Source organism: Convolutriloba macropyga, chromosome 13, assembly GCF_964194025.1.
Source record: "Convolutriloba macropyga chromosome 13, txConMacr16.3, whole genome shotgun sequence".
NCBI lineage: Eukaryota > Metazoa > Xenacoelomorpha > Acoela > Convolutidae > Convolutriloba > Convolutriloba macropyga.
The window spans coordinates 38,933,671-38,958,553 of record NC_134480.1 but is presented as its reverse complement, the minus strand read 5'-3'; the positions used below and the strand labels follow the sequence as shown (position 1 = coordinate 38,958,553).

The window sequence follows — 24,883 nt, the reverse complement described above, 5'->3', positions numbered from 1 at the left end:
AAGGTCAAAAGTTCACTGTCGATTCGGGACGTTTAGGTCTTGGAAAAAAAATTTCCTGGAGAAATTGAGTCTTTCCCATCATAACCCCCCCCCCCCCCCAGCTTAGTGGTCAGAAAACCTATAGCCCCCCAGTCATAGTAATTATACCATTTCATGGGGGGAGCTATAATGGGAAAGACCAGAGAAATCTTCTTTGTATAGGTTATGTGACTCTAACGAACTCATGCAGAAAATTAGACATTAATTGAGAAACTCCAAGCGGTTCGAGACGTAAAAGAAATATTCGACTTCACTTATGTAGAGCAACATAAACTTGCTTGAAACACAAAGTTGCCAGTTTGAAATCTGTTAATATGAATAGGAAAGTCTGGCCTTGCAGAATCTGGCGTTATAAAAGCCTTTTCATCTTCTGTCTCTCATAGATAGTTGGAATTTGTGTTTTTTAGCCTTCAGTTTTTTCAAACATCATAGAACGTAGAAAAATCGGCGCCATGGAAGCAGTTCACTTCGCTTTGTTTATCTTCCGAACACTCTTTGCAATTACATTAAACTCAAGTGTTTTTTAATAAATTTTTTACCGCTCTCATTAATTGGTTTTCATACAGCGGGCAATCTGCAATCTTATCAATCTTATTTTTTAAATGCACCTTAATTGAGGTTGACTTAATTAAGCTTTAAAATTTTTTAATCAAATCTATGCCGAACCTCGTCCCCGTTCTTTTACCACCCCCCCTTCCACGGTCTTGTGCCCCCTTTTTGCATTTCCCCCGATCCCCATCCTTTTGCCCGTTTTCACCACTTAATGTCTGCCATCGTGTGCCTTCACCCCCCCCCCCCCCCCCCCGCAATGTACCATCTCAACTCAACGCAAATTCGTTCAAATTGACGAAAAAAATGGTCATTTTCCAATTTTCCATTTAGTGTGTAATACGTAAACAGAAATAACAAGAGCTGCAGCATTGAACAGTGATGAAATACGTGTGAAGCAAATTCAATTCCCGTGAACAAGAAAAAGGAGAGCTTGCTTCATTTCCTGTGATCGGACTCCAAGATACGGAATTATTCCATGGAAATACAGGAAGCAAGTCTTCACGTGACAAATCATCTTACGGGCGTTCAAATCACAATTAGCTTGCCTGAAATTGCATATAGCAGCCCCGTTTCGATTCATTTCAAACGCTTGATAGATTTCATTGTTACAAACTCATAAAAGACTATTCAATTATTCGTTTTTAATCATTTTTATCAACAGAACAGCTAAAACCCCTCTCCATAAAGTTCATTTTTTCAACAAAATATCGTGACCTTTCCTTCGTATCATGAGATTAGATTTCTACTAGACAATTTTCTTCATTAAAATTACTATTACCATAGAAACAAGTCGTTTCGCAATAAAAATTTTCAGTCGGGCTTTGCAAAAAATAGGATTTTCCCATTTTTCTGAAAAAAAAGATGGATATTCGTGCTAAAAGCTCTGCAGTCTACGGTCAAGTCGGGCAGAGTTCTGGAGAGGAAACGATGCCAGACAGAACTAACCAGGATGAGCCAAAAACGGAGCTGGCTCAATTTTGCTGCAGTAGAGATATACTGGACGATATTAAAGATGGACTCCAAATATGTAAGTTGTGATTTACTGCTTAGGAGTGCTAAGAATTCTCAAAAGTCTTGAACGTCTCGACAGATGAAAATGAATTACTTAACATCTGAACATCATTTTGTTTTAAAATTCAGCCTGACTAATTACCTTGTCCATTGAGTAATAATAGCACAAACAGCTGACGGAAACCTCAACTTTGAAGGGGGGATTCAAAATTTTTTGCGAGAAGTGTCTCTCCTCGCGTTGAGGTTGCTGATCAGCTTTTTATACTACAAGAGTAATAGCGATTGGAAAAAATATAATTCATAAAATTTATCATGCTATATTTAAATAATAATAATAATAATAATTGTGGTTTCTGCGTAATCGCAGTGGAACAGCATTAGGCCTACAGTAGCCTGTTTTCAGCTGCCCTTTTTCTTATTATTCCCCACATTTCAGACTGTTTTTTTGGTGACTTTAGCCACTTTTTTTGCGTCTGAAACTTTCACGCGGTACCATCATTGCAGCCAACATTGGTCAGGCAATGATCAACCTGAAGCTATGGTTAAGTAAGAGCTCATCCTTACACAGAAAGCTTCACGGAGGCAGGGGATTGAACTCTCAATCATTGGCGTGTGAACCACACAACTTACCTCTCGGCTATCACGCCACAAATCGACACTCAGTGCTATGAATATATCACCTACATGGTTATATCCAACACTAAATTTGAAAATATCTGCAAATCATATGTCTCGGGATGCCACTAATGCAAAATTCGAGTAATCCAATCAAATCATTTACGATCACATACGAATTGCGTTAGCCATAAAAGGTCAGATTTGATTTATATTATTTCCTCCTGGTGATCATGAGAAGGGTTCTACAAAGTTTTAAAGATGCTTAAACGTCGGCAATTGTGACGCTCTTTTCACCTGAAGCAAGTCGTAAGACTGCTTAGGAATGCTTAGGAATGCCCGTAAGAGAAGTAATCATTGGCGGCAATTTAATACTAAAAGTCAAATGAAAAGTGCGCCGAAACTGGTGCCATTTTTACTTTAAATCTTAATAGTGGTATATGTTAACCTCTAATGTGGTTATTTGGAGCCCGCTATTGAACTTCTTAGTCCCATTTAGACTCCTCCCCCCCCCCGACTGAACAGGCTGTAATTGATTACAGCTCCCACTAGTCGTTCGAGAGCAACTCTTCCGACGTTTAGTTGGTTATGTTTCTATAATTGACATTGTTAAATAAAAAAATTTTAATGATTGATTTTGCAAAGCAGAACAATACCAGAGCAGAAGTCTTTAGATGTTTTCTATAAAGTTTGGAATTGTAGAATTATTGTAAATTTTGGTTCTAACCTTGTAGGATTCTTGCAAGACGTATGTTATTCTTGCAACATTATGCATGGCATTCTCAAGATTTTGAATTCTCTTGCAAGATTTATGCAAGATTCTAGCAGGATCTTGCAAGATTAGCATCTGAACCCGACTCGGGGAGTCAACAAGATCGTGACAACAAAAAATACTAGGATGAATTTATTGGAACGGCTGAAAAGCTTTTGGAAAAAATTTCCCAAATGTTTGTCACACGTAAAACACAACTATATGCTTACATCTCTTAGTTTTCGTTTTGGCAAATACTCTAAATGAGATTCAAATACATCTCGGGTCGAGGCGTCACCGCCATTTAGCGTATAATTATGTAAGATAAGCGGTGAATGTAGAAAATTTTGTAAGATTAGCGGTGAATGCGGTAAAATTACATATATCAGGCAGTGAATGTGGTGAATAATAACTTTATTGCCTGGTAGCGGCAAAATTACATAATTTCACGGCTGTATTTAGCGGTAAAATTACTCACCGTTTTGGAAAAAGTGTCCAAATTATGTGAGATAAGCGTTGAAAGAAATGAAATTAAAGAAGTTCGCCGCTTAACGAGATCAGGAAAGAATTTGATGAAATTACATATATTCACTGCTTAACTTAGTGGTGAAATTACATTCATTCACCGCTTAGAAAACGCGTGAATTGTTTTTTGTGCAGCAAAGTTACGATACATTTATTAAAAGACGCGCAAAACATTTACCCACGAATAATCATACATCTTTTTGAAACTTTTTTAAGCGGGAGTTTACGTAATTTCATCACCATAGTAAGCGGTGAAATTAGAAAAGAAACCACATTTCAAAGCTAAAATTTGTATTTTCACCGCTATTTTTACAAAAGTTCAACGCGCATGTTTTACAGAAAATAGAGCGAATTTGATTTAATTTCAAAGCGGATATGCTAGCAATTCGTTGGAGGTGCCGCAGTGGAAGAAGAAATGGCTGACATCCAGAAGGCGAGAGGTTCGAATCCGAGCAAACGTGGTAACTTGTAGTGCGCGTTGAAATGTGGCGAATTTTTGTAGGTTCACCGCTTACTCTAATTATGAAATTCCATAAAATCGCAGCTTAAAAAAGTTTCAAAAAGATGTATGATTTTCCGTGCGTCTTTTAATGAATGTATCTTACGTTGGACAAAAAACAATTCTAAGTGTTTTTTTAAGCGGTGAATTCATGTAATTTCACCCCTACTCTGAGCGGTGAATATATGCAATTTCACCGCATTCACGCCGCAGAATCATTGACGAAATTTGCGGTGAAAAAAACTTTTCACCGCTTATCTTACATATTTTTCCGATTTTTCCACGACCCGGGATGAAAGAACGTTTTACATGAATGCTTGCTTGATAGTCCAGTTTTAGTGAGTTGCCCGCGCGGTGAATTTACACGAATGTTTAGCATTCACCGTTAATTCTCGTTATTCGGCCCATATCTTACCTAACTTCAAACGCACTCAACGCCAATCTTACATATTTTTGCAGTGAATACCGGTGACTTCTCGGGTATACAATTTTTCCGTAATTTTTTGTTCAGACGGAGAGACTCTGCTATCTGTTCACGACGACTCCTCTCAGCAAAATCACGAGCGCAACTTCAACAAACGACCATCAAAGGTCACCTTCAAAAGTGATAAGAAAGTTGACCTGTTGACCTTGTTGGATTCAACTTCAACGTCTACAATCACCACTCAGGTTTGCTTTGTATTGAGCCCGGCTGCACCCGAAGAGAAAACCAGAGCTATCAAAAAGTTTTAATTATAGAACTTTCATATTAAGGTGCATCGACTTGAAAAAAGTCAGGACTTCAACTTTGTTATAAATGAAATTTTTATGGCTACGACTTTTCAATAATGAGAGTTCTATGATTACAAATTTCTCATTAAGACAAGCATTAACGGATTTTCACTCCTATACACTAGCTTATTGCTTCTATTCGGCAAAAATTCACCTAAATCATGATATTCACTGGTGTTTCAATAATTTTTAATATAGAAACAATCAAATTTTGATTGAAATTTTTGAATTGGGCCAAAATTCCGTAATGTGCCATGATATTGGAGGTTCAAAAACTACATGGTTGAAAAGTTCCGTGGTCGATTAAGTTGTGTGGACAATGACCGCCCGACGATCTGATCAAATCATAGGGAAAAATCTAACAACATGTCTGATATGACAAGTCTGGACTAGATAATCTGACCAGAGGGAAAAAGGACGAACTGGTCAATTAATAGAGCAAATTCTGGGAATGGTCCAACAATAACTCACAAAAAGGCAGAAGAAAATCTCAGCTTCGTTTCAAATCATGCCGGATAAATATCGGAAAGTTCCTCCGAATAACAGCTGTGATACCACAAGAGAGTAATCAGTTAAAAGAAAAAAAATAAAGGGAAAAGCATTTACTTTCGGCTAGCACTGTAGATTTCGGGGAAAAAAACCACGAAAAAAACCCACTTAAATTTAGATAGGAAATGAACTCTCAAGTAAAAAAAATATCAGGTCGGAATAAAACCACTATTTGAATGTTCAAGATCTGCGCCATTAGCTCGTTTGGCCATGCCTTAGCGGCCCGTGGGACTTGATATGAAACTATCCCAACTGAATAATTTATAACAATCAAAATTCAATTTTGAAATGATGGGTTATTTCCGCCAGTGTTTATTTCCATGGGGCGTTTATTCCTTATCTAAGATTAGGTTAGTTTTTTGTGAGGGGTTTATTTTCTTGGGGTTTATTCATTATCTAAAATTATGTGAGATTTTTTTTATGGGGCGTATTTTCTCGGGAGTTTATTCCTTATCTAAAAATATTTTTAGGGGGTCTTTTTCCTTGGGGGTTTATTCCCTATTTAAATTTATGCGACTTTTTTGTCGGGGTTCATTTTCTTGGTGATTTATTCCCTATCTAAAATTATGTGCATCTTTTCTCTGGGGTTCTTCTGGACCTTTGGGTGAGAGTAGATTTAAGTTTTTGAAAGGAGCTGCATTCCATGTACTGATAGTAAAATTCGGTTATTCTGTCATCCCCTACCCCGGATTATTTTTTACCCCTGAGTACAACATATAGCATATACGTCACTATGAAGAGATAGCACGTGCGCCGGGGGAGTGAAACTTAAACGCGCACTAATCTGGGGTACAGAATAGATCCCTAAAGGTGTTGCAGGATGGTTCTGACTGCGATGACACTTTGACAGTGGGTGACCTGATGAGTCTGGGTCACATGATGGGTCGCAAGTTCTCCCACGATGACTTGCAACATATCTTGTCTCAATGTTCAGACGAACAAGACCTCCTCGACTTCCCTGACTTGCTGAACAAGATGCAAATCATGACTGATGATCTGCAGCCCTGTTCCCGTTCTGAGCTCAAGCAGGCTTTCAAGGTATGCTTCTGGATCAAAATCAACGTAACCCACTTTTAGGCCTCGGCTTATGAAAAGATTAAGTAATAGCAAAAATTGCTGTGAAAAGATCATTCTCGGCCCATGAAATGACGACTTCAGCTCAATATGACTAGGAGCTTTCTTTTTATTTCATATCAGAATTGTTCCCCCCCCCCACACACACACACACACACACAATAGACTTTTATTTTTTTCGAACGTCGATTTTTACAACTGGAATTTTTCCAAGTACCAATATTGACTCTGTTCAGTGGGAGTTAGGTGCAATTAAGGTTCCAGGGACCTATTTTGGCAGCAAAAATTGACAGGGAAATTTTGCATAGGAAAATTGGAAATTGACAGCAGAAATTTTGCTTAGGAAAATTTTGCATAGGAGGTTCAATTGTCACTTTCTCAATCAACATAAAGTTCCTGATTTTAGTATATCATTCATTTTTTACTTTCATCTTTTTGTTCGACTGCTTCCACCTCAAATATGGTGCGATAACATCTGAACATGAACAACTTATTAGTAATCTTTTTTCACTTATTACTTTAACCTCGACCCCCTGGCATCATTTCTAATGTATTATCAAGGTTTCAATTTTCCAATTGTGCATATATGCATTAGTTGCTCCAATTCCATACAGTGGGGGGGGGGGGGGGGGGGGAGGATCTTATACCCAAAAAAATGTGTGACTTCTTTGGAATAATAGTCGGAAACAGAACACATTAAATGCAAAGAGGTTTTTTTTTAGTATTGTCGTGAGAATAACGCGAAACCAATGTAAAAATTAGTTTTTTTTTCAAAAAATAAAAGAAACATTGATTGCAATTTGCGAGCATAAATTTATTTTTTCTACTCACATCTAATTTTTGAAAACTTCTTTGAGCAATCATGGCATAAAAAACGTGAAAACAAAAAAGAACCTACGACCGAAGGGTGAAGTATTCGCAAACGACTAGCGATCAGTTGGGCTTGGCATTAGCTACCTTTGCTTAGTCAAGGATAAAGCGAACGGATTTAGTGAAATGAGGGGTATTTAAAGCGTGATTAGGGAGGCTGAGAGAAGGGGGCGGATGAGTGAGGGGAGGTGAGGGGTGACTAATCCAGGAATGATTAGAGGTAGTGGTGAAATCTAAATCGCGGAAAAAACTGCCGTACACACCATATTAATTTGTGCCTTCTGTGTACCGTCGGTGAACTGTACTCTTGGAGACTAGCAAGGCTCTAAGAGAGCTGCCTAATGGCCTCCGGTCTTCTTGTTTCTGCCTTTTAAGGACAAAATGTCAAAAGCGTCCGGAGCAAGCAAAAAATTACCTTCCGAAAGACCGCAGGACTTGCATAATTGCAACAAACTTTGCTTGACAGCAATTAACTAATGTAGCGCGCATGCAAATTAAACGCGGATTAAAATAAGAGCAACGAGTACGAACTTACTTGTATGTAGGCTTGTTGGAAAGCTCGCAATTAGGACAATCTAATTAAGTCAATAACACCAAAGCTAAATTGAACAAATTTAAGTACTCTCTTGAAAGCAAACACATGGTGCCCCGAGTTCTCATTAAAACAAATATGCACACAAGTAAGCAAAGTTACCAACCGGATAAAGGCATAACAAATTGGTTGAGTTTAGTAATAAAAGACTGTCAAAACAGATTAACGAGACCTGAGTTGTATACATAAGCAAAATAGTAATAAGTTAATTAAAATGGCAAGGACAAAGAATACAAGGAGTATTATCAAAAAGTTGAAATTGTCGCCTAACCGAGATCAGGACAGGACCACAGGATCTCCCGACAGCGAAATTGTTCCCCCACCTTCACCTCCGGCCTCGCTATTTGAGCCATCAGCCTCGGGGAAACAAGCTTTGGTTGAAGTGGGGCTGAAGCCAAAAAAGAAAAAGAAAGTGTCAAAGAAAAACACTGAAAGAATGGCGGCAAAAGCAGCAAAAGAGACTGTTACAGGGGGAACTGAAGACCCCAAAATGAAAGAAGCCTTCCTCCGCATAATTGAGGAAGAGAAAAATATAGAAAGTGAGAACTAAAGGACAGTGGGGATTATGAAAAGTATTCATATAATTGGAAAATTTACCTTTTGAGAATTTCTTTCGGTTTGCAGCGCCACACAATAAGGCAATGAGGCACCCCTTCCACAATTTGAAATTTCAAGAATATTCCCCCATAACGTACGCCGTGTTTTGTACCATTTAGACCCAGATAAAAGGGTTGCTCGCCATCGCCAGAGTCATAATACACAAAAATATTAATCCGATATTGCCGAGCAAAGAGTCGTAAGTCTGTTGTGGTAATAAATTCAGTGTCCCCAAGCCCTCTAGACAAAACCACTTTACCAGGTAACGTGTACAGATGCTTATTGGGCCCATTGCGTAGTTTTATAAAAATTTTCTCTATTTCACCAGCTTGTGAACGATTACCAGTGATAATAGTAGATAAACATGCGCTGACACAATTGTATTTCGGATGAGCAGTATCTAACGTAACTGGATCATAAAATGCAGTATCGAAATCCGACTGGCTGAAAGTAATCAGAGTTACAGAAAACGTGTGTTGTCACGGTTTTTTTTTAAAAAAAAAAGTACTGGACTTACCTTACAAATAGCTCGTAGCAGTGTCTTCTGTATTTTATTAGGCCAGTTTCACGACATATCCGATCGAGCACATTTTCTGACACAAGATTCATTGGACCTTTGCGGTATTTATAAAGCACTTTGTCGTTACAAATTGAACATTCTCGTGATATTGCAGTGCACAACTCTCTAATATCAAGTGCGGAATATATATTTTTTGCAATTTTCTCCAAATTTCTTCCCGCGGGATGTCCACTTTCTCGGTGCAGCTCTAATAATTTAATACGAGCATTTCCCCTGTGTAGAACCTCCAAATTGGAAACAATGAGATAAAGTCGACCATCTTTAGTGAAATATTTCCTGCTCCGGCGTCGCAATGAATGTCTGGTAGTTTTAGTGCTTTTTCGAGGGAAAAGACCTGATTGCAAAAAATGCACGACTTCAAAATATTTTCTGCTGTCCATTTAATCTAAAATATAAAGGGAGGCTCAAATGAAAGTAACTAAGGGTGAAATAAATTAAGTTGATCACGTTCTGTGTGCTTTAAGTAAACAAATGTGCTATTTTGAAGTGACAAAGATAAGGGGGGTAGCCGAACTTGGTGCCCTACAACTATGAGGGTTATATTAAGCGGACGCTTATGAAATTTTAATGTCAGGTACACCCAATGATCCTCTCAGGCTGATATAGCTTTTGGGCCAATCCGACTACCCAACCCCGAGCTATTAACACCGGAAGTGGGGTGATTTGAAGGTTTTCGATATTTTAAGTGGAAATATGAACTTTTAAGTAAGAAATAACTTTATTAACCAGTCGAAACTAGGTTTACGTGTGAATTAATGTACTGAGTGATCATGGGAAGGGTTTAGGAAGTTGTGGGAGAAATTTATTAGCATTTTAAAATAAGAATAGGCAGTTTTCACTAAAAATAGTTAACACTGAAATTGAAATAGTAATTTCTCAAAAAGTTGAAATCGGATTGACCTGAAAATTGGGGGATGGACTAATTTGGGTACGGGGAATCCAATTTTGAGGTCGGATTTGACCCCACACCAACCTGCACGGAACTAGCGCACGCCCGTGCTGCGGAACGTAAAATTTGAATTGCTCGTGGAGTATTGGTAGTAGCCATATGATTTTTGGAGGGTTAGTGTAACCTTTCAAGGGCTTTCGATTGGTGATATTTTCAATCTCAGATTCCGACCGGAAGTCGGTGCTTCGGGACGACCCGAGTGCCGAAAACCGGAAATTGGCCTTTTTGAGCGGCCGAATGACTTTGAAATAGTTTTAATACGATAACCTGAGACAGTTAGTGACAAAAAATAACCACCCCGGTCAATTTTGACGAACTCGGATTTTTCGGGTTTCGGCACCCACGACTCGTTAAAAATTTTCAAATTGCAAACGACTCGCAACGGCTGATCTGTTGGTCATGAAACTTGGCAGGCAAGTTGATGGCACCCTATAGTTACTAGAAAACTTTACCCGAAGACGTTTTGACCACTACTTCGCAAGTTATTAAGTTTGGAAATTTGGGGTCATCCGGGAGGTTGATGAAAAGTGTGCGCGGTCATTGCTCGTGTTCTATTAGGAGTTAGGTCATAAAAATTGGTGGGTAGGTGTAACTATGGAAGGACTTCCCGCGCCAATAGTTATTTTTACCAAGTTGACCCTTCATCTTCGACTATTGACCTCTAATTGACCTCTAGAGGTCAAATTTTTGGGTTTTTGGGAAATTTGGGTTTTTGACTAATTTTTGTATGGGGAATTGCACGGAATACCGGGAAAAGCATACCAAGCCATTATTTTAGCTTTAGTGAGCGTGAATTAGTGGTATATTTACACATGGAGACTAATAGTCTTTTAATAACAAAAGCGACGAAATTAACTTGGCGCCAACCTTGTGTGCGCAAATAAGGGCGATAAGGACCGCGGACGTTGACGTTAATCTGTTGTTTAGTGAAGGGAACTCCTCCTGCGGATGTATCAATCAGTCAAAATGACTTATGGTGTTTACTTAAGTTCCAAGAGTGTATGTAACTAAGATGAGATAAAGTGGAGTGGATTTGTTTATATGAGTCCAAAGGTTGTGTACTTAAGATAAGAAGAAAGTTGAACAATGGTTGGTAGCAGTTGAATGACAGAGCATAATTTGCTATTAGTTTGCTTGCATAGCAAACAAAGCCCTCCTACGGAGTGTGACAGATTTCAAGTTTAAGTTGCAATGTTTACTTAAGAGATTAAGGTTTGTTTGCTTAAGATAAGAGCGTATTGGTAGGGTATAATTTGAAGGAACACACACACACACACAGGCAGAGAGAGAGAGAGAAAGAGAGAGAGAGAGAGAGAGAATTAGATTTTGGGAGTTTTTGGGAGAACTTCAGAAGTTTGGTATTGATCAAGCGAGAGAAAGTAGTTAGTTTAGTGGGACTAAACTTTGAAAGATTTGTAATTGCAAGACCAGTTAGGATACTGTGAGCGTTTTGATTTAGTTCATTTGGGAAGTGAACCACGGATTTTGGTAATATTATTTTAATTAATATTATAAATTGTCTTGAATTTGTCTTTTCCTTTGATGTGCAAGTAATTCTCTTACCGTTGTTATCCATATAGCCAGAATTGATATTACGAGCCCAATTGTGAATTAACTTATTTCAAGGCAATCTAACTTGCAACAGCATACAAGAGTGGAAGAGGGGAAATTGCAGAGTAACAAAGTAACGCTTGCTTCACCAATTCAAAACCTTTGGTTTATTTTATTTGATCGATCTTCTGGGCGACAGAGTCCCCTCACTGTTGGCCTAGTTAGAAATTCAGAAGACGACATTGGCGCTCCTGGGTGGGCATCGCTCCTTGTAATTTTCTGTAAGATTATTTTTTTATCCGCTAAGTGGTGAAGTTTTCCAAAATGAGCGAAAACGGAGACGATCTACCTAACGATCCTCTCGCCTTAGACAGAGGCGACGAGGACGGAGATGACCAAGCTCCAGACAACGGCCGCGGGATTTTTGGACCGGGCACGCTGAGGCCGGATCGATACCCTTCGAAAAAACACTCGACGTGGATCCAGTGGAAGCAGCACTTTCTCTGGCTAGCTGACACCAATGGTTGGGATGATATTACAGCAATTCGGGCCCTTCCAACGTGTTTAACGTCGTGGGCGCTTGATGAGTTCACTGCCATGCCTGCCAGGTTTACGAGACAAGTGGGAAGGAATTTGCCGCCAACACTAGCGAGGGTTTTTGAGTACTTGGATCCAAGAATGTCGCCTTACAGAGATCAACGTACGGCCAGAGCAGAGTTCAAGGCACTCATGCAAGGCGACAAGGAGGAAACGCGTGAGTTCTCTAGAAGAGTAAGGGCATTGGGTGATATCGCACATACACACATGAACGCTTTGTCCCGAGATGACATGAACAGAGAACAATTTATCGATGGATTGTTCGACTCCGATATTTACGAATTGCTTCTTCGAGAGGATCCACAGACATTCGACGAAGCTGTAAACAGAGCGCTGAGTCTTGAAGCAATTACGAAAGGTTCACGATTTCGACAGTGGAAAAGAATATCAGCAATAAGGACTATGGCAGAGGCAACTTCGTTTCCTCCGGTGGTAGCTCAACCTTTGCCTTCACAAGCGTCAAGAGGTGTTCAGGGCACCTCAATTGCACAAACTCCTCTGACAAATGATGCGCTGGGGACAAAAATCGACAAACTGGTTGACAGTCAGGAAAAGTTTATGTCAAATATATCTTCGATGAGTTCGTCTCGTCTGTCAAACCGGGACCCCCAGCAGAGCAAGCTCGTGCACCTCAGAACACTGGAAAGCAGTTGTTCAATCCGTACCCTCCAGATAGCCGATACGGACAGGGATTTGCGTCAGCTTCTCGACCGCAGGGACAATACAACCCTGGCCAACAACGACGACAAGGTGGTACAGGCTGTTTCCAATGTGGAAGTTAGGATCACTTCAAGAGAGAGTGTCCTCTACTTGCCAATAGTCCTTTAAACTAGAAAGGGCCGGGCCCACCGGGGAATTCCGGAGGGAAGGGTTTATCCCGGCCGAATACAAAAATAAACCCCAAACAACGGTTGCTACCAGCAACGAAGGAGCGCAGTCCAATCAGTTAAGGATGTATCATCAGTTGGACGAGCCCCTGGTTACGAAAACATCCACAACAGACCAAATGTGTGAGTTGCCTGAGCAAGGAAAAGATCCATACAGCATTCTGGTCTCGGGCGAATTGAATGACACGAAGCTAGCCTTCCTTATCGATACGGGAGCAAACACGAACATAATCAGTTACGATACCTTATTTTCTTTGGACATTCCGGTTAAAATGGAAAAGTATACTGGTAGACTTGAGACAGCGGACGGTAAACGAGTTGACGTTATCGGCAGAACAAAATTGCATCTACGTTTGGGCGAAATCGACACTGATATTGAAGCTTTAGTCATGCATGATCTCGACAACCACATGATCCTGGGTCTTGAGACTTTAAAGGGGCACCGTTGCATTATCGATTTGGATACTGATCAGCTTTGGACAGGTCAGAAAGAGGGATCAACAGTGCCAATACGAATTGAAGGACCGAAAAGTTTGGCAACTTTTATTGAGGCAGTTCCTCATGACCGTCAAATGACTGTGCATGCTACTGAAATTTCTAATGGATCAAAGATTGACCCAAACCGATTTGATCGCATAGCCAAGACTGCTGAAACACATCTTGATGTTCAATTACAGAATGATTTGAAACCGACGTCTCAACTTGTAGATGACGTCCAAAAAATTCTTGATTTAGCGGCACCTGGTGTGACAGGCAACGATTTGAATGATTTGAGAGCCTTAGTTCAAGAGTTCCGTGATGTTTTTGCCTTGACCAACGACGAGTTAGGCTGCACCAATGTTGTGGAACACAGGATTGAGACTGGTGACAGCCCTCCAATAAAAATTCCTCCCAGAAGAGCGGGTTTACCTAAAGTAGAGATTATCAGGGAAGAAGTTAATGCAATGTTGGACCAAGGGATCATTCGGCCGTCCCAAAGTCCTTACAGTTTCCCAGTAGTACTTGTAAAGAAGAAGGACGGAAGTGTGCGGGTTTGTATTGACTACCGAAAATTGAATGACGTAACAATCAAAGATGCTTTCCCAATTCCTAAGATTGACCAGTCGTTCGATGCACTGAAAGAAGCAAAAGTGTTTTCGTCAATGGACTTGGCAAGTGGATATTGGCAGATTCCTGTGGCCCCGGAGCATTGTCACAAAACGGCTTTCGTGACACCGGATGGAGGTCTTTATGAATACGTTCGAATGCCTTTCGGATTGTCAAATGCACCTGGTACGTTCCAACGATTGATGAATGAAGTTTTCAGAGACTACCTCTACAAATTTATTCTCATCTTCCTAGACGACGTCCTGGCTTATAGTACCAATAAAGCTGATCACTTGGAACATTTGCGGACTATTTTTCAAACACTGCGGGCGCTGAACTTGAAATTAAAGCCCAAGAAGTGTAAATTATTTCAACGAGAAGTTGTATATCTTAGTCATATTATTGGCAACGGAGGAGCAAAACCGGACCCCGATAAAGTTTCGGCGGTAAAGCATTGGCCAGTACCAAAGACGGTGAAACAGATTCGGTCCTTCGTTGGCTTCTGCAATTACTATCGACGCTTTGTGAGAGATTTTGCACAAATTGCAAGGCCACTCACGGATCTCACAAAGAATGATGCTCGCTTCGAGTGGAATTCCGACTGCCAATTATCATTTGATAGACTTCGAGTCGAACTTGCTACCGCGCCAGTGATGCAATTTCCTCGTTTTGATTGCCCCTTCATCATTGATACAGATGCCAGCAAAGTAAGCTTAGGGGCAGTGATTTCTAATGTTGTCGATGGTGTGGAACGGCCAATTGTCTACTCAAGTAGGGTTCTCACAAAAACAGAAATGATGTACTCCACCACCAAACGCGAGGCACTTGCAGTGATACAGGCATTGAAATGGTATAAGAACTACATATGGGGACTACCGTTCATCATTCGAACCGATCATGCTAGCCTTCGATGGCTCTTCAGGCAGGACAATGATGATGATGCAACCGGAATGACGTTCCGAATGTGTCAGTTCCTACAGGAGTATAATTTTCAAGTAGTTCATCGAGCTGGATCGAAACATGCCAACGCAGACGGACTCACAAGACAAACAGAGGAGAGTCCTGAGTGGGAACCCGGAGAAAGAGAAGAGATGACCGGAAATTGTCCGGAGGCTGTGGATATAAACACAGCCATTTCCAAGGCCACTGATCATCTACGGCTTACAGTTCAGGGTCAGTATGACGAAACAGCGAATCTAGAAGATGACCAACTGCTAGAAAACGATGAAGAACAAGTTTCAATAACTTGGACTCGTGGTGAATCGGACGTGAGGTCGATGCAAGAACAAGATGAGGCGATCAGCCGCATTCTTTTTTGGGCAACTGTAGATGAAAACAAAAACTGTCTAAACTTTGGAACAAACCTGATAACCAAAGATGAAGCTGCCCAATACGGGCGAGAGGTGATGGCACTATGGGGAAGATGAAATGAACTGTCGATTAAGAACGGAATACTATATCGTAAGTGGTTTAAGAACGAGAGTGGTTCCTCGGAGGAGCCAGTCCTACAACTGATTGTTCCAGCAAGTGGTCGTAAAGAGATATCAGAACAACTACATGACTCTCCCGTTAGTGGAGGTCATTTTGCGTTCGAAAAAACACTCAACCGGGTGAGACAAAGGTTCTGGTGGCCGTCAATGAGATTGGATATAGAAAAACGGTTATTGTGGTGTCTTCCCTGCGCTGCAAGGACAACCGCAGGCCGGAAACGTGTTGCCGGCCTCCAGCCGTTCAAAGTTGGAATTCGATTTCATAAGGTTGCGGCCGATATTTTGGGACCAGTAACAATGGCCAAAGCTTCGAAAGCAAAACATATTCTAGTGATAACCGATATGTTTACAAAGTTCGTTGTGAGCACACCTCTCGTAGGTACAGAGTCGGAAGATGTCGCGCGAGCAATTGTTGAGAAGTGGGTCTTAAAGTTCGGAGTACCAGATGTTTTGCACACAGATCAAGGAAAAAACTTTGGTAGTCAGTTAATCTTCGACCTGTGCAAACTACTGAAGATTGACAAAACACGTACGTCTCCGTATCACCCTCAGGGAAACGGCCAAGTGGAAAGGCACAATAGAATTTTGGCGGATGTCATATCCAAGTATTGTGCTGATAATCCTTGGACGTGGGACGAGATGTTACCCTACGTAGATTTCGTTTATAACACAACCGTTCACAGGACCACACAAGCCACGCCGTTTAGTCTAGTGTTTGGACAGGAGTGCCAGTATCCAATCGATTTGTTTTATCCAAAACCCCATGATGAAGAGCGTAGCCAAGGAGAATTTATCGAGTGGCTCGAGGCACAGTTTCGTGAAGCTCATGCTAACGCCAGGGAGCAATTAGGAGTAAACCAACAGAGACAGAAGGACCTTTACTTCAAAAAAGTTTATGGTGAACCTTACGAAATTGGTGCAAAAGTTTGGCTTTACTCGAAGCAAAAGGCCAAGTCAAAGAAGTTCTTTGTTCCCTACGAAGGCCCTTACATTATCCAAGAAAGGACTTCAGAAGTCAACTACATGATTTACAAAGAAGGAAGACCGAGAAAAACGAGGATAGTTCATTTCAATTTGCTGAAACCATATAATGAGGAGCGAACGGGCGACGCAAGTGGCAGGACCAAGCGACCTACACCTTTTCGTTCGCAGGATTTCTTCAATAAATTTCCTGATGATCAAGCGGAAGAGGATGATGATGATGGGGAGGTCATAAGGAATACCGAAAGCACGCTCCATGAAAGGCAACAACGCAGACGTAATATTGCTGCGGCACAAGTCCGTTCACGTGATGAGAGATCATACGAGCCCTCCGTCCCGCTAGTTGAGGCCGAACAAGTCTCTAATCCCTGCAATGTGGCAGAGATTGTAGACGTGTTAGCTGACACGAACATTGGCCACGCTAGTGATCTAACAAAAGCCAACCAGAGCAACGAGGAGAGTCCAACAGCTGTTAGAAACGACCAAGGACTTGACTTGGAGGAACGACCGGTGACCCAAGCTAATGAAACGCCTGAAACGCTAGAAGAGACTCCTTTGGCGCGCAGACGACCTCGGCGAGACATTAAGCCCGTGATCCGACTCGGGATTGACGAATAGACATTTTATTTTGATTTTATTGATAGGTTTTAGTTTTTTTTTTAGACCCCTCCCTGCAAAAATAAAATCAGATCAAAAAAAAATTGCTTTTAGTATATTGGGCAAAATTATTTGATCTCGATTAACGAATAAGGTTTAATTTAGTATTTCGTAGTAAAATAATATTGACATTTATTTAGATACAATCCTTCATAATGGGAGGGGTGGTTGTGTGGAGGGCCATTGCGTTGCTCTCGTTTGCCGGAGTGGTGCAATCAGAGACTGAAAGAAACACGGCTGGAGCGGTTTTCATCCCTGAAACGCCAGTGATAATTTCAAGTGGACTTGAAGCGACGTGGGTAACCGTGCCAATTCCCGGACTACCGGCGATAAATTTGACTCACTTAGACTTGGCTTACCAGGAATTCCAGTTGAATTTGGCAATAAAGTGGAGAGGATATGATGGAACCATATGTGGGGATCAAGAAACACATGAACGATTGTTGAACAGTACATATGTGACAATCAAAGGAGTGGAATATGAAGTCCAGGAGATTGAAAAGGTTTGGAGGGACATTAAGGACCGAATAGGCACTTTTGTTAATGGAACGACTAATCCCCGTCACGGCCGCGAACGTCGCGGTGCTGGAGCAATTTTTGCCGGTATTGCGGCCGTCTCAGTAGTTTCCTCAATTGTACTTGCTCCTGTACTTAAGGAAGGTTTCTGTCACTATATGTCTTTCTTTGGTTTCTGTGGAAGCAGTAAGGACATTGACCGTTTGGGCGAAGAATCGGAATTCTTGGACGGAGCTATTCGAACAGTTACGTTGGAATCAGGAGAAAAGATTCACTTGCTTGGCCACTCTCTTAACAAGACCCAGGGTCAATTACGGCTGATATCCAAGGATGCAAATGCGAATTTTCACACTATTAGAGTTGCGGTTTCGCAACTAGCAAAAGCGGTATCTTATGGAGCTTATGGTGACCAAAAATCAGGACAGTGCGACAAAAGTCATGAGTGGGCATCAACTTTTAAAAAGAGCATTGCCTTCACAACAGGAGTTCGAAATTTCAGCGATCATATGACCGCTATAAGATTGGAGTTAATTGCCTACAAAGTTGCTTTGCACAATTTTGGCTACGTGCTGGACGATGCATTGGGTTCTCTGGCTCAGGGACACATTCCTGCTACTTTGATTCCACCGGAAGTTCTGTTGCAGGTCCTAGACGGTCTTCAACTTGACACCCAGAAAGAGGCAATTCCACGACATGATCTTATGACGTATTATGGGTTTGAACTTGTGGAATCGACAATAGTTACACACAATAGTTTGAACATTCTGCTCAACATTCCGGTTCATCATACGAATGGTTTTCATCGTGTTTACCGCGCGGTACCTATTCCACAACCAATAGCAAATGGGTCGACGGCTACCAAGTACAGATTTGATAAAAATTATTTGTTGGTTTCGGAATATAATAATAATTTTGCAGAAGTTACCGAAGGAAAGATGAACTCGCACTGTAGGGGGAGTTCTAGGTTGTTGCTCTGCATGAAACCTTTTCCAATGGCAAGAAGCTCCTCGGCAACATGTCTTTCGAGCCTATTTTTCAACTTACCAACCTCTGCTTTGAGACTTTGTCCTCGTGAAGTTGAAATTTTACCCGACGAAGCAGCTGCGGAATACCTGGATGACTCAAGTTACCTGATCACGTCCAGCAACGATGATTTTAAATTCATTAACTATACTAGAGTGAAAGACCAATCACAAGGCGAACAGATACCTGGATGCAAGAGTTGTCTGATTAGACCTAGTTGCCTTGGAAGGGTTGAAAACCCCACGGGAACGATCGTTCTGTACCCGGATTCCAGAACATGTCAGCACAATTCAAGCAAAGTTGTTATTGTTGAACAGCATCCGCTACTGCAGTCGTTGTTTGAAGTTTTGAGAACGGTGGAAAACGAGAAAATAGGAGTCGAAATTCCGGAAACTTTTGTAAACGCCGCCCATGAGGAGATGATAGAATCTTTTAGACTGAATTTGGTAGACTTACCAGAGGGAACAGTTGACCATGGGGAATTGGAATTGATTGCCAGGCCTTTTGCGGAACACATTCTTGACAAACATACGCCGTTCCACTGGAAGGCGTACCACAGTTCACCCCTGCGCATTCTTCTTGGTCTGGTAGCCATAACAATTCTGCTCGTTATACTCTGGATGATTTGGAAAAAATTGCAGGAACTCAAATTGTGTCCCTGTCAGGAGAGACTGCACGACGAATCGTTTTTCGAACACTTGAGACGGACTGTGGTTCCCCCTGTGCGCTACCACCGTAGACACAAAAGAGGTAGCATCGATCGCATCAGCAATGATGAGGTGGTAATCGGTTCGCCGTCCCATAGCTCAACCAGGATGATTTTGGACGACATGGAAGGCAGACGACGCAGTTGGATTCATAATCGTGAACTCCTTCCTGAGGAGGCCGACCTACCGCAGTACGAGCCTGAAGCGGCCAAATTGTTGGTCAGCTCGCAGGGAGAAAGGACAATGCCGAGACCCTCTAAGGCCTCACCCGGACGCGATTTGTTGCAGAAGGACTTCGGTAGGAAGTGACGTGGTTTGGTTGCGGAGAGAGCACGCTGGCCCTCAACACTAAGTTTTTTTTTCTTCTTTAAACAGAAAGGACTCGCGTGAGTACAGACCTTCCTTTTTCTAATGTTAGTCAAGATTGCTTGGTGCTAATCGGATGACTTTATAGTCAAATCGTCTTTATATTTTAAATACAAAACTGATGTGCTATTCAGAACCTTTTGTTACCTGTTTATTCAGATCCAACAGTGAAACTGAGAGACGCTAGTAGTTAAAGTTCATTTAACAGTGTACCAACGGGATTTAAAGTGTTTTGATCTTTGAGGCGGTTCTCAGTTTTATTTTTGGTTTATTGTAGCTTAGTCTGTATTTGCTGCGCAGTTTAATCTTCAAACTTATACTCTAATGCTAGATCTTACCGGGCCTTATAACCTAGATAATTACTAACGTGATTCACTCAAAAAAAAACCATCGATTGAGAAACAAAAACAGGTTTTAAGGTAAATTAATAAGAAGGAAGAAGGCATAAAAGTCTACAGTATAAAAGCGCTAAGTAAAGTAAAAGTCCCATAAGAAACAATACTGTGTTTTTTAAAAAAAATATATATATACATCGAGTCCAGTCAAAGGTTTCTGAAAGTTTAACACGCGAGTTTAGGTTTCTCTAACCAAATGAGAGCTGAGTGCACAATTGACCCGTTCTCGTGCCACTCGGCTTCATTCTTTAGGGCCAATTTTAGTCGTTGCAGTGGGGCTGACGAATTTCCAAGCGGTAGCTTGGTGTCCTGGCCTTGTGGAATAACCGAGACATCTAGTAGATAGAATTTTTCCGGATTGGTTGGCACAGGGCTTTTAGAGACCACCTGGACCAGAATGCAATCAATTTCCATGGTTGGGAGGAAATCAAATGGTTTGCTGGTCAATCCATGAGGAAGTAAAAAGGCCAGAGTCCTGTTGTTGAAGGTGTCCCTGAAATATACAATGAGCAATGAGTTAAAAAAAATACAAGATTTGGATCAACACACAAGTTACAGTATATAAGAAAAAGAAGATATAAGTATATAAAAAGATTAAAATTTCCTTACATTTTGGGTTTCTGTTGGATGACTGCGTTTGAGAATGCTGAACGGTTTGACGATTGAGCTGGTTTATGGTTAGGCAAAGATTGGATGTCCTGATTGAAACAATGGTTATCTTGAGCAAATATAGAATACGGCTTACTTGACAGATGGCGTGATTAATGAGATGTTTAAACAATGGGTTAGAATGAGTGAAGTTTTCTTATCACAAATTAAACATCCTTGAGTAAACAAAGAACTGACAAGACAAAAGAACTTGACTCGAGGCATAAGATAAGAGCATCCGGGGTAGTTGAAGAGAATTTAATTCGACCATTAAAGCGAATCATGAGCAGCCCACGACCGTGGAGTGACAGCGAAGGTGAAGTAAACACTGCGAGCCGAATTGAAGTCAGAGAACGAAATGAGTCGGCTAATGATCTGGATCAGGAGGATCAACAGAATCAAAACAACACAAATGCAAGGCACACTGAAACCACTGGTGAAGGATCCGCTGCGGTAAGGGGATGGGCACCTAGATGGAGCCAGAGGCAAATTCCCCCTTGGGCCAGTAGAACCACTGGACAACGAGTGGCATACTGCGTGGGGAGAAGACGCAACACTCGAGGGGTGAACACGTTTAGGAACGCGCACATTGCATACAAGCGCAAGATCGAGCGAGCGTTGGAGAGGTGCAGAGCGCGTGAAAGATCTCTGCTGGAGGAATTATCTCTTTTGGAGCGAAGGGAAGTAAGAGTACAAGAACTGGGATTGTCGTCAAGCGACGAAGACTAAGTACTGCTTTAAAAAATTTTATTGTCAGGAAATTTATTTCTCGTTTTTCTGTATTAATAATTTATTTTAACTTGCAGGTTTTGCCATCATCCGGGAGTATGATGAGAATAGAGGGGGGGAGTGTAGCGCGCATGCAAATTAAACGCGGATTAAAATAAGAGCAACGAGTACGAACTTACTTGTATGTAGGCTTGTTGGAAAGCTCGCAATTAGGACAATCTAATTAAGTCAATAACACCAAAGCTAAATTGAACAAATTTAAGTACTCTCTTGAAAGCAAACACATGGTGCCCCGAGTTCTCATTAAAACAAATATGCACACAAGTAAGCAAAGTTACAAACCGGATAAAGGCATAACAAATTGGTTGAGTTTAGTAATAAAAGACTGTCAAAACAGATTAACGAGACAAATAGGAGACCTGAGTTGTATACATAAGCAAAATAGTAATAAGTTAATTAAAATGGCAAGGACAAAGAATACAAGGAGTATTATCAAAAAGTTGAAATTGTCGCCTAACCGAGATCAGGACAGGACCACAGGATCTCCCGACAGCGAAATTGTTCCCCCACCTTCACCTCCGGCCTCGCTATTTGAGCCATCAGCCTCGGGGAAACAAGCTTTGGTTGAAGTGGGGCTGAAGCCAAAAAAGAAAAAGAAAGTGTCAAAGAAAAACACTAAAAGAATGGCGCCAAAAGCAGCAAAAGAGACTGTTACAGGGGGAACTGAAGACCCCAAAATGAAAGAAGCCTTCCTCCGCATGATTGAGGAAGAGAAAAATATAGAAAGTGAGAACTAAAGGACAGTGGGGATTATGAAAAGTATTCATATAATTGGAAAATTTACCTTTTGAGAATTTCTTTCGGTTTGCAGCGCCACACAATAAGGCAATGAGGCACCCCTTCCACAATTTGAAATTTCAAGAATATTCCCCCATAACGTACGCCGTGTTTTGTACCATTCAGACCCAGATAAAAGGGTTGCTCGCCATCGCCAGAGTCATAATACACAAAAATATTAATCCGATATTGCCGAGCAAAGAGTCGTAAGTCTGTTGTGGTAATAAATTCAGTGTCCCCAATCCCTCTAGACAAAACCACTTTACCAGGTAACGTGTACAGATGCTTATTGGGCCCATTGCGTAGTTTTATAAAAATTTTCTCTATTTCACCAGCTTGTGAACGATTACCAGTGATAATAGTAGATAAACATGCGCTGACACAATTGTATTTCGGATGAGCAGTATCTAACGTAACTGGATCATAAAATGCAGTATCGAAATCCGACTGGCTGAAAGTAATCAGAGTTACAGAAAATGTGTGTTGTCACGGTTTTTTTTTAAAAAAAAATGTACTGGACTTACCTTACAAATAGCTTGTAGCAGTGTCTTCTGTATTTTATTAGGCCAGTTTCACGACATATCCGATCGAGCACATTTTCTGACACAAGATTCATTGGACCTTTGCGGTATTTATAAAGCACTTTGTCGTTACAAATTGAACATTCTCGTGATATTGCAGTGCACAACTCTCTAATATCAAGTGCGGAATATATATTTTTTTTGCAATTTTCTCCAAATTTCTTCCCGCGGGATGTCCACTTTCTCGGTGCAGCTCTAATAATTTAATACGAGCATTTCCCCTGTGTAGAACCTCCAAATTGGAAACAATGAGATAAAGTCGACCATCTTTAGTGAAATATTTCCTGCTCCGGCGTCGCAATGAATGTCTGGTAGTTTCAGTGCTTTTTCGAGGGAAAAGACCTGATTGCAAAAAATGCACGACTTCAAAATATTTTCTGCTGTCCATTTAATCTAAAATATAAAGGGAGGCTCAAATGAAAGTAACTAAGGGTGAAATAAATTAAGTTGATCACGTTCTGTGTGCTTTAAGTAAACAAATGTGCTATTTTGAAGTGACAAAGATAAGGGGGGTAGCCGAACTTGGTGCCCTACAACTATGAGGGTTATATTAAGCGGACGCTTATGAAATTTTAATGTCAGGTACACCCAATGATCCTCTCAGGCTGATATAGCTTTTGGGCCAATCCGACTACCCAACCCCGAGCTATTAACACCGGAAGTGGGGTGATTTGAAGGTTTTCGATATTTTAAGTGGAAATATGAACTTTTAAGTAAGAAATAACTTTATTAACCAGTCGAAACTAGGTTTACGTGTGAATTAATGTACTGAGTGATCATGGGAAGGGTTTAGGAAGTTGTGGGAGAAATTTATTAGCATTTTAAAATAAGAATAGGCAGTTTTCACTAAAAATAGTTAACACTGAAATTGAAATAGTAATTTCTCAAAAAGTTGAAATCGGATTGACCTGAAAATTGGGGGATGGACTAATTTGGGTACGGGGAATCCAATTTTGAGGTCGGATTTGACCCCACACCAACCTGCACGGAACTAGCGCACGCCCGTGCTGCGGAACGTAAAATTTGAATTGCTCGTGGAGTATTGGTAGTAGCCATATGATTTTTGGAGGGTTAGTGTAACCTTTCAAGGGCTTTCGATTGGTGATATTTTCAATCCCAGATTCTGACCGGAAGTCGGTGCTTCGGGACGACCCGAGTGCCGAAAACCGGAAATTGGCCTTTTTGAGCGGCCGAATGACTTTGAAATAGTTTTAATACGATAACCTGAGACAGTTAGTGACAAAAAATAACCACCCCGGTCAATTTTGACGAACTCGGATTTTTCGGGTTTCGGCACCCACGACTCGTTAAAAATTTTCAAATTGCAAACGACTCGCAACGGCTGATCTGTTGGTCATGAAACTTGGCAGGCAAGTTGATGGCACCCTATAGTTACTAGAAAACTTTACCCGAAGACGTTTTGACCACTACTTCGCAAGTTATTAAGTTTGGAAATTTGGGGTCATCCGGGAGGTTGATGAAAAGTGTGCGCGGTCATTGCTCGTGTTCTATTAGGAGTTAGGTCATAAAAATTGGTGGGTAGGTGTAACTATGGAAGGACTTCCCGCGCCAATAGTTATTTTTACCAAGTTGACCCTTCATCTTCGACTATTGACCTCTAATTGACCTCTAGAGGTCAAATTTTTGGGTTTTTGGGAAATTTGGGTTTTTGACTAATTTTTGTATGGGGAATTGCACGAAATACCGGGAAAAGCATACCAAGCCATTATTTTAGCTTTAGTGAGCGTGAATTAGTGGTATATTTACACATGGAGACTAATAGTCTTTGAATAACAAAAGCGACGAAATTAACTTGGCGCCAACCTTGTGTGCGCAAATAAGGGCGATAAGGACCGCG

The 24,883-nt window shown here is 41.0% G+C and overlaps 1 protein-coding gene across 1 annotated transcript in view; it reads left to right on the top strand.

The window, feature by feature from the left end:
• Positions 1-954: 954 nt before the first annotated feature.
• The window catches only part of LOC142351554 (uncharacterized), a 40,060-nt gene continuing 16,131 nt past the window's right edge, over positions 955-24,883 (top strand). The window contains exons 1-3 of the mRNA XM_075403641.1: positions 955-1,618; positions 4,504-4,661; positions 6,132-6,350. Coding sequence (XP_075259756.1) covers positions 1,453-1,618; positions 4,504-4,661; positions 6,132-6,350 — 543 coding nt within the window. The 5' untranslated portion in view covers positions 955-1,452. The remainder of the gene's footprint in view (positions 1,619-4,503; positions 4,662-6,131; positions 6,351-24,883) is intronic.